The sequence below is a fragment of the Anoplophora glabripennis genome, unplaced genomic scaffold (assembly GCF_000390285.2).
Source record: "Anoplophora glabripennis isolate ALB-LARVAE unplaced genomic scaffold, Agla_2.0 scaffold1586, whole genome shotgun sequence".
Classification (NCBI taxonomy): Eukaryota; Metazoa; Arthropoda; class Insecta; order Coleoptera; family Cerambycidae; genus Anoplophora; species Anoplophora glabripennis.
Genome location: NW_019417664.1, coordinates 245 through 11,935, shown reverse-complemented (window position 1 = coordinate 11,935; position 11,691 = coordinate 245). Strand labels below are relative to the sequence as shown.

At 31.5% G+C, this 11,691-nt stretch overlaps 1 protein-coding gene across 1 annotated transcript in view; it reads left to right on the top strand.

Annotated features, from left to right (window-relative positions):
* LOC108916111 (sestrin homolog) overlaps positions 1–9,892 on the top strand; it is a 38,015-nt gene extending 28,123 nt beyond the window's left edge. Inside the window, exons 6-7 of the mRNA XM_018722313.2 lie at positions 2,314–2,608; positions 6,565–9,892. Of these exons, the coding sequence (XP_018577829.2) occupies positions 2,314–2,608; positions 6,565–6,654 (385 nt within the window). The 3' untranslated portion in view covers positions 6,655–9,892. The remainder of the gene's footprint in view (positions 1–2,313; positions 2,609–6,564) is intronic.
* Positions 9,893–11,691: the final 1,799 nt, after the last annotated feature.

Here is an 11,691-nt window from a genome sequence, read left to right as displayed (position 1 = left end):
GCGGTGTGATAAAAACGGACAAAAACTTTCGCAAAGAAAGAAATAAATAGAATTTTATAGCATCTATTTTATATCGGCAAATTTAAATGCTTTTGCCTTTATTAATTCATAAAATTAATTTGTGTTTTTAAATAATAAAATCATTTGACATACCCGATGTTACAACAATTGTTCAAAATTTTATCCACCAACGTGTAAACATATTTGGATCCGTCTTACTCACTTTCTACGAACTAACAGAAATGTTGTCTTGCTTCAACATAAATTAAAACGATATCCATCAACTCCGAGTTGCTATACATGCAAACCATTTTAGACACTAACTACTAAAAAACTGTTGTAAACACCACAGATAAGAGGTAAACACTATCGCAACGACAGATTTCAGTGTTCGGAGTCGCTAAGGCCATGTAGCTCTCCTGGCGTATTGCGAGTGACACTAGAGACTACAGTTGTCCAGCTATGTAGTGGTTGAATGTACTATAACTTCAATAATTTTTTTCTCGGAAACTAAGGATTTTACAAAAAATTTTACATATTGACTCCATTTCTCATGCCGCATCTACTCCCAAATTTTTTTGGATAAGTTGTGAATCACCCTGTATACTTCATGCTAAATAAGTATCAATGCGGAAGTCAGTGGAAGTTTTTTTATACAATACAATGTGTGTTCTGTTTTGAATTCAAATTGATAGTCACAAAATTTTCAATATTAAAATAATCTGAATAGATTAAATAATAAAATAAGCGATTTTTCATAGGCTCATTACTTCATAGATGAAAAAAATGTTTCATTGATGACATCAACATTAACTTTAAGTAATCACTATGTACTTACATGAATTTTCAAAAGCTTCAGCAAATATTAAATTGTAAGCTAGGTGTTCATTCGTAACACAGAAAACAAGAAAAATTGAAAATTTTATTTATCCCATTTTTGGCCACCTAATATCGATATCCGACCACTGTGCGTCGGTCGTCAGATGGCAGCACCATGATCGTCCATTCCCGAAATATAAAAGTCAACCCTCGTATATAAACCGAATTATAAAGACCAAGGGTCACTGGATTAAAAAAAAGATAGTCGAATTATATGTTACTCTTATCGAATGACATACACGTGTATTGATAAGGAATGATGATCAACTCTATTTTGTTATGGAAGTACATTATCAACTTGCACACATAATGTTCTGATTAAATAATAATTTAGAGATAGTTAACCGAAACACAAAAACCGACGCATCGAATATGTAATCTAAGACCTGTAGTAACATTTTTTAATACATTTTGGTACTATAGAATGAAAAAATGTACTAGTACATTAGGGATGTTACAGACGTCATTTTTTCGGTATCAGCAGTTGCAGATATGGATGCAGATATCAAAACAACTATTATATACAGGGTGTCCCGAAATTCATGCAACAAAATTTGGTCACAGATTCTTAGGACAAATTTAGGGGACCCGTATTTTTTATTTTTTTTATATCTCAGAACCCTGTTGTACGAGAATCACTAAATTTGGTACACAGGGGTTTTATGTCTTTGGAGCCAAAAAAATTTGGTCGCATATTTAAATTTCTTAAAAATTATCAGTCCACTAGAAAGCCATTAAACTTAGAAACTTTTTGTCTCTTTATATTTTTTTCGTAAAACGCAATGTTTTCGAGAAAAATGTCAAAATGTCATCGAATGCATATCATGATTCGCCATTTTCCTCAAAAACATTGCGTTTTACGAAATGTTTTATCAAGGAACAAAAAATTTTCTAAATTCATTGGCTTTCTAGCTAACTAATAATTAAAAAAAATATTAAATTTGTGACCAAATTTTTCTGGTTCCAAAGACAAGGGAGCCCACGAAAAAATGTCTTAAGGGGGCTTCTCACAAAAAAGCGTAGCACTGTGAGATTCCACATGTCATAAAACCCCTGTGTACCAAATTTAGTGATTCTCGTACAACATGGTTTTGAGATATAAAAAAGACTTCTTAGGGACAGATTTCAGGGGGCTGTAACTCCAAAGCCAGTTGGCAAAAAGGAAAAATACGGGCCCCCTAAATTTGTCTTAAGAATCTATGACCAAATTTTGTTGCATGAATTTCGGGACACCCTGTATAATATATAAAAGTATATAAAACAACTTACGTTAAAAAAATGATAGATTGAAAATTTTTACGAAGATATTGAAATGTATCTGAACCAGCTTCACCTTATATCCACATCACTTAAAGCAGATGCAAACGTCTATAACATTCTCCTGAAATTAAACGATGTATAATAATAATAAATAAACGTGTACCCTTATTCCAGGTTATATAACGATGTGGGAAATCTACTGGATGACAAATTTAAGACTGCGTATAACCTGACCTACTATACCATGGGCGGCAGGACGGATGTGGACACCTCGAGGTTCCGCAGAGCGATCTGGAATTATATTCAGTGTTTACTCGGCATTCGTCACGATGATTACGACTATGGCGAAATAAATGCGCTTCTAGAGAGATCTCTTAAGACTTTTATTAAAAGTGCTTGTTGTTATCCCGAAAGAGTAACCAAAAAGGATTACGATAGAGTTCTTAGGGAATTTAAACATAGTGAAAAGGTAAGAAATTATTTATTGATAATTTTCAAAAGACGTGAAAAAAAAGATGTTTTCGTAAACTTAAAATACAGGGTGATTGGTTATAAGTGCGACCTCACTCACCTTAACTTTTTAAGTTTAGAGAAAATAAAGAAAAATGTGAATGTTGTTATTTAATCAAGTAGAAGTTTTTATGTGATATTGAATTTTGGAGGAAATTCTAAAAAGATTGCTCAGAGTCTTTATCTCTCTTTTTCTTTCCTCCCCCCTCCCTGTCGCCCCTTTCTCCCCCTCCTCTCCTTCCCCCTCCCTCCACTATCTTTCTCTCCAAAATGGAGCACATTTTTAAAATAGTTTTGATTCATTGATTCACATCTTTTTTTTTAATATCAAAAGATTTGCTTAAAATATTTGTAGTTCATCAGCAAAAAAAATTTTAGATAGTCGATCGTTCCATAAATCATTTGCATATATTACTTAAATGTTTGTTTAATGCGCTCTCGTTAGCAATACAAGGTACCAAACAAAAATGTGATTTTCCAAAAAAAATTTATACAGTAGTTGTTGCTTTTAAAGAACTATGGTGAAAATTTTCATAGTTATGTAGGAGACTCTGTATACATGGTAATTCAGAACTTATCAAAAAAAAAAATTTCGGATTTACTCACAAATACAATTTTGTAACGAAAAAATCGAAAAGGCAGTTCGAAAATAATTTAAAAAATACGGCACTGGAAACTGGTCTACTGTAAAACCTGATCTAACACAATGCAACCGGCATGGTGGCAAAGTGTGATAAAAACGGGCAAAAACTTTCGCAAGGAAATAAATAAATAGAATTTTATAGCACCTATTTTATATCAGCAAATTCTACTACTTTTGCCATTATTGTTATTATTAATTAATAAAATTAATTTGTGGTTTTAAATAATAAAAATAATTTGACATACCTAATGCTACATCAACTGTTCAACATTTTATCCACCGACGTGTAAACACATTTGGGTCCGTCTTACTCAGTTTCTACGAACTAATATAAATGTTGTCTTGCTTCACCATAAACTAAAACGATATCTATCAACTCTGATTTGCTATCCACGCACACCATTTTTGACACGCCATATATAACAGGTAAACACTAACGCAACTATAATTGTAAGATCGGATTTCAGTATTCGGAGTCCCTGAGGCCACGTAGCTCTCCACGCTTATTGCGAATGACACTAGAGATTACAGTTGTCCAGCTATGTAATGGTTGAATATACTACAACTTCAATAATTTTTTTCTCAGAAACTAAATGGATTTTTTTCAAAAATTTTTTTTTAAATATTGACCCAAATTTTTTTTGGATAAGTTGTGAATCATCTTGTATGAAACCCAACCTATGCAAAGTGGAGTCATAATTTCCCAAAGAGGTTGGGAAGAAGTAGCAGGAACGAATTTATCTTGGTAGAGGCTACCGTTTCTGCAGCCGGGTGACTTTGGTGAAGGAAATTATTATTTTGAACTAACAAAATAGCATAATGATGGTGGGTGAAAGGAGTGGGGAGATAGTATGTCCTCCGACCTCCCCCGAATTTATGTATACAGGGTATAAAATTTATAATGTTGGTTTCTCTGTTATTGGAAACATCAGCATATTTTTGTATTGGTCTGAAATTCAATATCACAAAAAAACTTTTAATATGGGTAACCTTATACGTTTACCATAATTTTTCTTATTGATTTAAAAGATGCTTTGAACCTTATAGAATAAGGGGAAAGAAGTTTTATGCCAAAGCGTCAGTTACACTGAGCGTCACAGAGTGCCTCAATTTCAACATGCCTCAGTGCCATTTTGTATGGTTTAAGACTAATTATTTTTATTTAAACACTTAAAGACATGGTTACTAATATCCTCAAATATTATTATTCCCTTATTTTTTCTTCCATTAAAAAAAAAGACGATTTAATTTATCATTTTACACTGGTGTTATAGTCTTTCCGAAGTCAGTTGAACATGTATAAAAACGCATAGCAATAAACATTTTTTCAGTTTCATAGGCACCCCTAAAAAAGTTTTCTGCTGAAGGTAAAAAATTATAATAGTTTGTATATAATGTGTAGAAAATTTCTATTATATGTTGATTTGACCAACAACATATTTTAATTATTTATGTCGTCAATATTCTTTATATAAATTATAAATTGTCCGCCGAATTAAGTCTCTCGTCATGTCATCGATATCTTTAAATTTTTGTTTCCGCTTCATCTTTACACAATGATCTGTAACACCTCGTTTAATAACACGAAAAATTGTGGGCACTGAAACTTTAGTTAATATGCGAATTCTATTATTAATCTCATTTTCAGATTTTTCATTTTCTTCCTCTTTTAAACAATTGTAAATATTTAAAATGAAACACTGACATTGAACATGTAAATCTTTATTTTTAAATTCTAAATCGATTTCATCAACAACCAGTTCTACTGATTCAATATTATCTGGTTATATTTCGTTGATAATAAATTAAAATTACCTGAATCATACCAAATTCTACTGCAATGAAATTTGTCAACAACTGAAATTTATGGCCGGTCGCCCAGTGCGGCTGTGTTTGTGCATCGTTTGCTCGCGCGCGCATTCTTCAACTGGGCGACCAAACCTGTATATGTGTACGGCTAAATAGATATGGGAATAAGTTTTTCAAATATTTCAATGTCGAGTTGCTGCGTCAGCGACCAAACCTGGTATATACTGCCCAGCTCTTTGGTCTTCAATTGGGATCGGAAAGATTATACCTCTTAAATCAAATCTATTTGACTTGATTATTTTTGGTCTCTTATACAGTGTGTCCAAGGTAAGGATGGGTTAGCATTAGGATCTAGGAAACGGTAAGAGATAAGGGATGGCTCAAATTAGAAAAAAGACTTCCTCCAATAGATATTTTGAAAGCGTTCAGAGCCGTACTCAGGAAAAATTTTAAATGATAGCTAAAACAAGTTAAAAACCTTTTTAAGAGATTACAATAGTAATATNTATTATAATATGTACTTCACATAACTGAAGTCGCGTGAAATAAACCATGTTACTATTTAACTAAACCGATATCAATTCTTTAATTTGTAGTTTACATACATTAATAGGTTAATTAAAAATTATAAAATAAGCCCTTACAAAATAATCAAGCAAATGTTATAAAATATTAAATTATAGAAAAAACAAAATACAATATCAATGACGAGAAATTATAAAAACAGCAAAATATAAAAATTTAATGAGATAGACTTGTTGACAATGGTCCTCATAAGGTGCTACATACAGATACAATCTGTTATGAATTGAAAAGCGCTGGCAGTTTTTATGTTTATACAGGGTGATTCGGAACTTATCCAAAAAAAAATTCTGGATGTACAGGGGACCCTTACAAATACAATTTTGTAAAGAAAAAATNTCAGAGCCGTACTCAGGAAAAATTTTAAATGATAGCTAAAACAAGTTAAAAACCTTTTTAAGAGATTACAATAGTAATATCATCTAATTCAGAATTAAAAATGACTTGATTTTGTCATAAAAATAGCAATGACGTCTTTAAAAAAAATTAACCTGGAAGACGAAACGTTGAATTGCAAAAATGTTGATGTCATTTGATAGAGTGAAAAAAGTGGCAATGTAAATATGCAATTTATTTTAAAATTCGTTTTCACATAATGCCAGAAAAAAAAATTAAACGATTTTGCAAAATTTTGGGTCTTTCCGGATATCCCCGGAACTACCCAAAAAAACACAACTTTTTTCTAATTTAAGCCACCCCGCATCTCTTACCATTTCCTGGATCTTAATGCCATCCCCTCTTTTTCTTGGACACACTGTATACAGTGAGTTTTCAAATTTTTTAATTTTGACCACATTGCCCCTCAAAACGAAAAAGATAGATGATTGCCTCAAAAAGGCGTAATAATAATGTGATTTCTAAATATATGTATTCGTTTCCAGGTCCACGTAAATCTTATGGTGTTAGAATCTAGGATGCAAGCCGAACTGATATACGCTCTGAGAACAGTCAACCGCTACATGACAAATTAATGTTCCATTACTAGGTAACCATAAAAATATATATTTTCACTCACCTGAACCCATGTTATAATAAAATATGGGTATAAATTTATATCCTATATATATTGCACTGTCCTACATGATTGTTTTATGATTTGTTGTTGCCTGTTAAAACAATACTGTTCAAGTGTCATTATTAAAGTTAGAAATTTTGATTTAATGTGGTATATTGTATTTATCATGATTTAAATATGTTAATGTTTTTAGTAGATATTTTATTATTCGAACAATTTTTATTTAACATGTGAATATACTGATATTTTTGTATAGACTTTTTTCTACTGTTTTTTTTTTTGGTTTACATTACATTGTGACAGTAGAAAAAAGTATTTTGCACCGTACATATTAAATATGTGACCACAATTGTAAATACTTTAATACTATATATAATAACATTTATATTATATGAATATAAAACATTAGTTTTGGAAGTTTTGTAGCAGCGCTCTCTTAATAGTATTTTCCAACATTACGATTCGAAAACTGCGTATAAAACTTCCTTATCCGTACCTCATGCAGAATCACCGAGAATAAATATGCCATGTTAATTTTTACATATGTAATTCTTAGGAAACCTGAAAAAAATTCATATCATTCTTCATACCGTACAGACGGCAAGGCACGGGCAGTAAGTACCGACAAGAGGTTTCATTTGTTTTAGAATAATTAAATGTTTGGGCAGTGAAGTTAGAGCAGTGGCAAAAATTGATTGAAATCATACGCGAGAATGTAAAAGTTAACGAAATCATATTTGACTGATTCTGTGGAAGGAGCTATTTTGTCAAATTTATATCATTATTTTTAAGTCCAGTATATTTAAGTATGGATCTGGTCAAAATTATATTTTGTATAATAATTGTAAAGGGAGGCTTAAAATATTCTCAAAGTTTTTAATACGACTGACTGGAAAATTTTCAAATAATAGGACGTTTCTTTTGCTGAACGTTGAAGCGTCGAGTAACATTTAAAAAACATTCAGACTACACGATGTACACAGGCTAATATAATCAAACCCAAATTTTATGTCTTGATCTCAGTATTACTTTAAATTTCATTATAATTAGTATAATTTCACTGCCATATGTGTTTTAAAATGATTTCGATGGAATGTTTACTTTAAGGATAGGAAAATCATGTATGCAAATTTCCAAGGTCATCGTCAGTCATTTAGGTTCATGTTTCCACATATCTCTTATGGCGTATTTTATAATATATTTGCACAGTTTTACTTTAATTATGGAGCTTCTGTCTATCATAGAAATTTCTTACGATCGTTCTCAATTTTAAATATGAAATTGTGGTCTCTCCCTTTTTAATTCCAATTTAGCACTTTTAGTAATACAGTGTACGAGGTTTGATCAAAAAGTAACGGGAATTGTTAATTTTCTCAAAGCATTTGTTTAATTTGAAATTTTTGTACCATCCCCTGCGAAATAGTCCCCTGTCATATGCAGTTTTCAATTTGAGAGACACCGGTGGAACACCTCTTTAGGTCTTGAGCACAGTTGCGATTTTGCCTTTATCTCCTCCATTGTTGAAAAACGTTGTCTTTTGAGTATCCATTTGAGTTTGGGCTGTGACATAGTTTTGTCACCAAATGCATTTCCTAACATTTTGAACACTTTATTACACTTAATCCTTTTTTTGACACAAAATATCAGACGACCTCTCTAGTCCGACATTTCACCACACAAAAAATCACCAAAGACACGTGTTAAGCCGTACTCATTCGCTTGCTAGACAAAAATTGACGTCACTGATGGTGCCGCCGATACACAAAAAAGAATCAACTCGATAGACAAGATGCAACTCGCGCGATCTGAAAATTCCCGTTACTTGTTGATCAAACCTCGTAGATTACATAAAGTTTACATTTATGAAAACTACATCAAAAGAAATAATGAAATAATTATTTTTATTAAAAATCTTCCTTTATAGGCCGATTTATTATAAATAGTACACATCTTTGTTTTTCTTATATTTGGGAAGGCTCTTGTTACTCAAGATTTTACATTTGTAATAAATAAAGTGCTAAGGCGTATCGGAAAGTTAGTTCCGGCATAAGAATGAAAGTTAAAACTGCACGAATTTTGCATATATGACTATCTGTAATTTTTGTCTTTGAATTTGGAAATGGAAAAAATTTATTATCTGCAATGTAAACATAAGTTCAAGTTGGTAATTTTTTAAGATGTCAAAAATTAATATGTAGAAATAATATAATGCTGTGATGTTACGATTTCTGTATTTATTTGAAACAATGTTTTACTAAGTTTTGTATATTTGGCCTATTTTTTAAGACAATACGGATATATAGCCGATACATTTATCACATAAAACCATATTTTAATTTTATATAAAAGGCTGTATATCTAATCTTGTCAGAAATTATATGATAGGGGGAAGAACACAGAAGTACAAAGTGTGATGGTTGAAGAAAGGGATTTCATAACACCCATCAATCGGTATAATTGCATGTTTGTACTAAACGTCATAAAAGGATAATAATTTCTTTCAACTGACGTAGCAAAAGAAACTAATCACAATATAGCTGGGGCTGTGTGATATTGTGATTATACCGTGTGTCCAAAACCACCAGTCCACCCTTTCTAAAATCAAAAATATTAAGCGAAATTTAGTCGTGTAATACTAAGTGGACATTGCCCAATCAATTGGAGATGTTTTTGGTCGGAATCGGAAATAGCCTATTCAGACCAGATGTCAGTTTTTACAAATAACATACTATATATTTTTGTTGCGGATTTCGATTCTACACTGCTAAATGACTTAAACCTGCTATAAAAAAATATACTATTTTATTTGAAAATAAAAACTGACTTCCCGTCCAAATAGGCTACGTCCGGTCAGAACTAGAAATTGATAACATCTCCAATTGATCGGGTAAGGTCCTTTCACCATAAGATGACTGAATTTTGCATTCCACTCAATATTCTAGATTTTAGCAGAGAGTTGAGGGGTTGTTTTGGACACTCGGTATAAATGCCTGTTATGAAATCCACAAGTGAAGTCATATTGTGGGGAATTCTCCAATTTGTGATATTTATCTGAATGTGATTACTGTGTAATAGATTTTAGATTGTTTCAATTGAATACCTACAATAAGTTTTGTTGATGTTTAACCATAGACTTTTAGTGAGATGTTTTAATTTAATTAATCCTCTTCAATGAATATAGTAGTTTCATGCTATGCTAGTAGTTTTCTTTACCCAAGTTCCCTACCAAAGATTTACGAAAACAGGTAATAACAAAACCTGTTAAAAATCAAAATAATCGAAAATTCAAAAATTCAAATCAAAAAATCAAATCAAAAATTCAAATAAAAAATTCCAAAAATCAAATATTCATTCAAAATACTACTACTACTACTACTACTACTACTACTACTACTACTACTACTACTACTACTACTACTACTACTACTACTACTACTACTAACTACTACTACTACTACTACTACTACTACTACTACTACTACTACTACTACTACTACTACTACTACTACTACTACTACTACTATCATCTATTTTATATCGGCAAATTTAAATGCTTTTGCCTTTATTAATTCATAAAATTAATTTGTGTTTTTAAATAATAAAATCATTTGACATACCCGATGTTACAACAATTGTTCAAAATTTTATCCACCAACGTGTAAACATATTTGGATCCGTCTTACTCACTTTCTACGAACTAACAGAAATGTTGTCTTGCTTCAACATAAATTAAAACGATATCCATCAACTCCGAGTTGCTATACATGCAAACCATTTTAGACACTAACTACTAAAAAACTGTTGTAAACACCACAGATAAGAGGTAAACACTATCGCAACGACAGATTTCAGTGTTCGGAGTCGCTAAGGCCATGTAGCTCTCCTGGCGTATTGCGAGTGACACTAGAGACTACAGTTGTCCAGCTATGTAGTGGTTGAATGTACTATAACTTCAATAATTTTTTTCTCGGAAACTAAGGATTTTACAAAAAATTTTACATATTGACTCCATTTCTCATGCCGCATCTACTCCCAAATTTTTTTGGATAAGTTGTGAATCACCCTGTATACTTCATGCTAAATAAGTATCAATGCGGAAGTCAGTGGAAGTTTTTTTATACAATACAATGTGTGTTCTGTTTTGAATTCAAATTGATAGTCACAAAATTTTCAATATTAAAATAATCTGAATAGATTAAATAATAAAATAAGCGATTTTTCATAGGCTCATTACTTCATAGATGAAAAAAATGTTTCATTGATGACATCAACATTAACTTTAAGTAATCACTATGTACTTACATGAATTTTCAAAAGCTTCAGCAAATATTAAATTGTAAGCTAGGTGTTCATTCGTAACACAGAAAACAAGAAAAATTGAAAATTTTATTTATCCCATTTTTGGCCACCTAATATCGATATCCGACCACTGTGCGTCGGTCGTCAGATGGCAGCACCATGATCGTCCATTCCCGAAATATAAAAGTCAACCCTCGTATATAAACCGAATTATAAAGACCAAGGGTCACTGGATTAAAAAAAAGATAGTCGAATTATATGTTACTCTTATCGAATGACATACACGTGTATTGATAAGGAATGATGATCAACTCTATTTTGTTATGGAAGTACATTATCAACTTGCACACATAATGTTCTGATTAAATAATAATTTAGAGATAGTTAACCGAAACACAAAAACCGACGCATCGAATATGTAATCTAAGACCTGTAGTAACATTTTTTAATACATTTTGGTACTATAGAATGAAAAAATGTACTAGTACATTAGGGATGTTACAGACGTCATTTTTTCGGTATCAGCAGTTGCAGATATGGATGCAGATATCAAAACAACTATTATATACAGGGTGTCCCGAAATTCATGCAACAAAATTTGGTCACAGATTCTTAGGACAAATTTAGGGGACCCGTATTTTTTATTTTTTTTATATCTCAGAACCCTGTTGTACGAGAATCACTAAATTTGGTA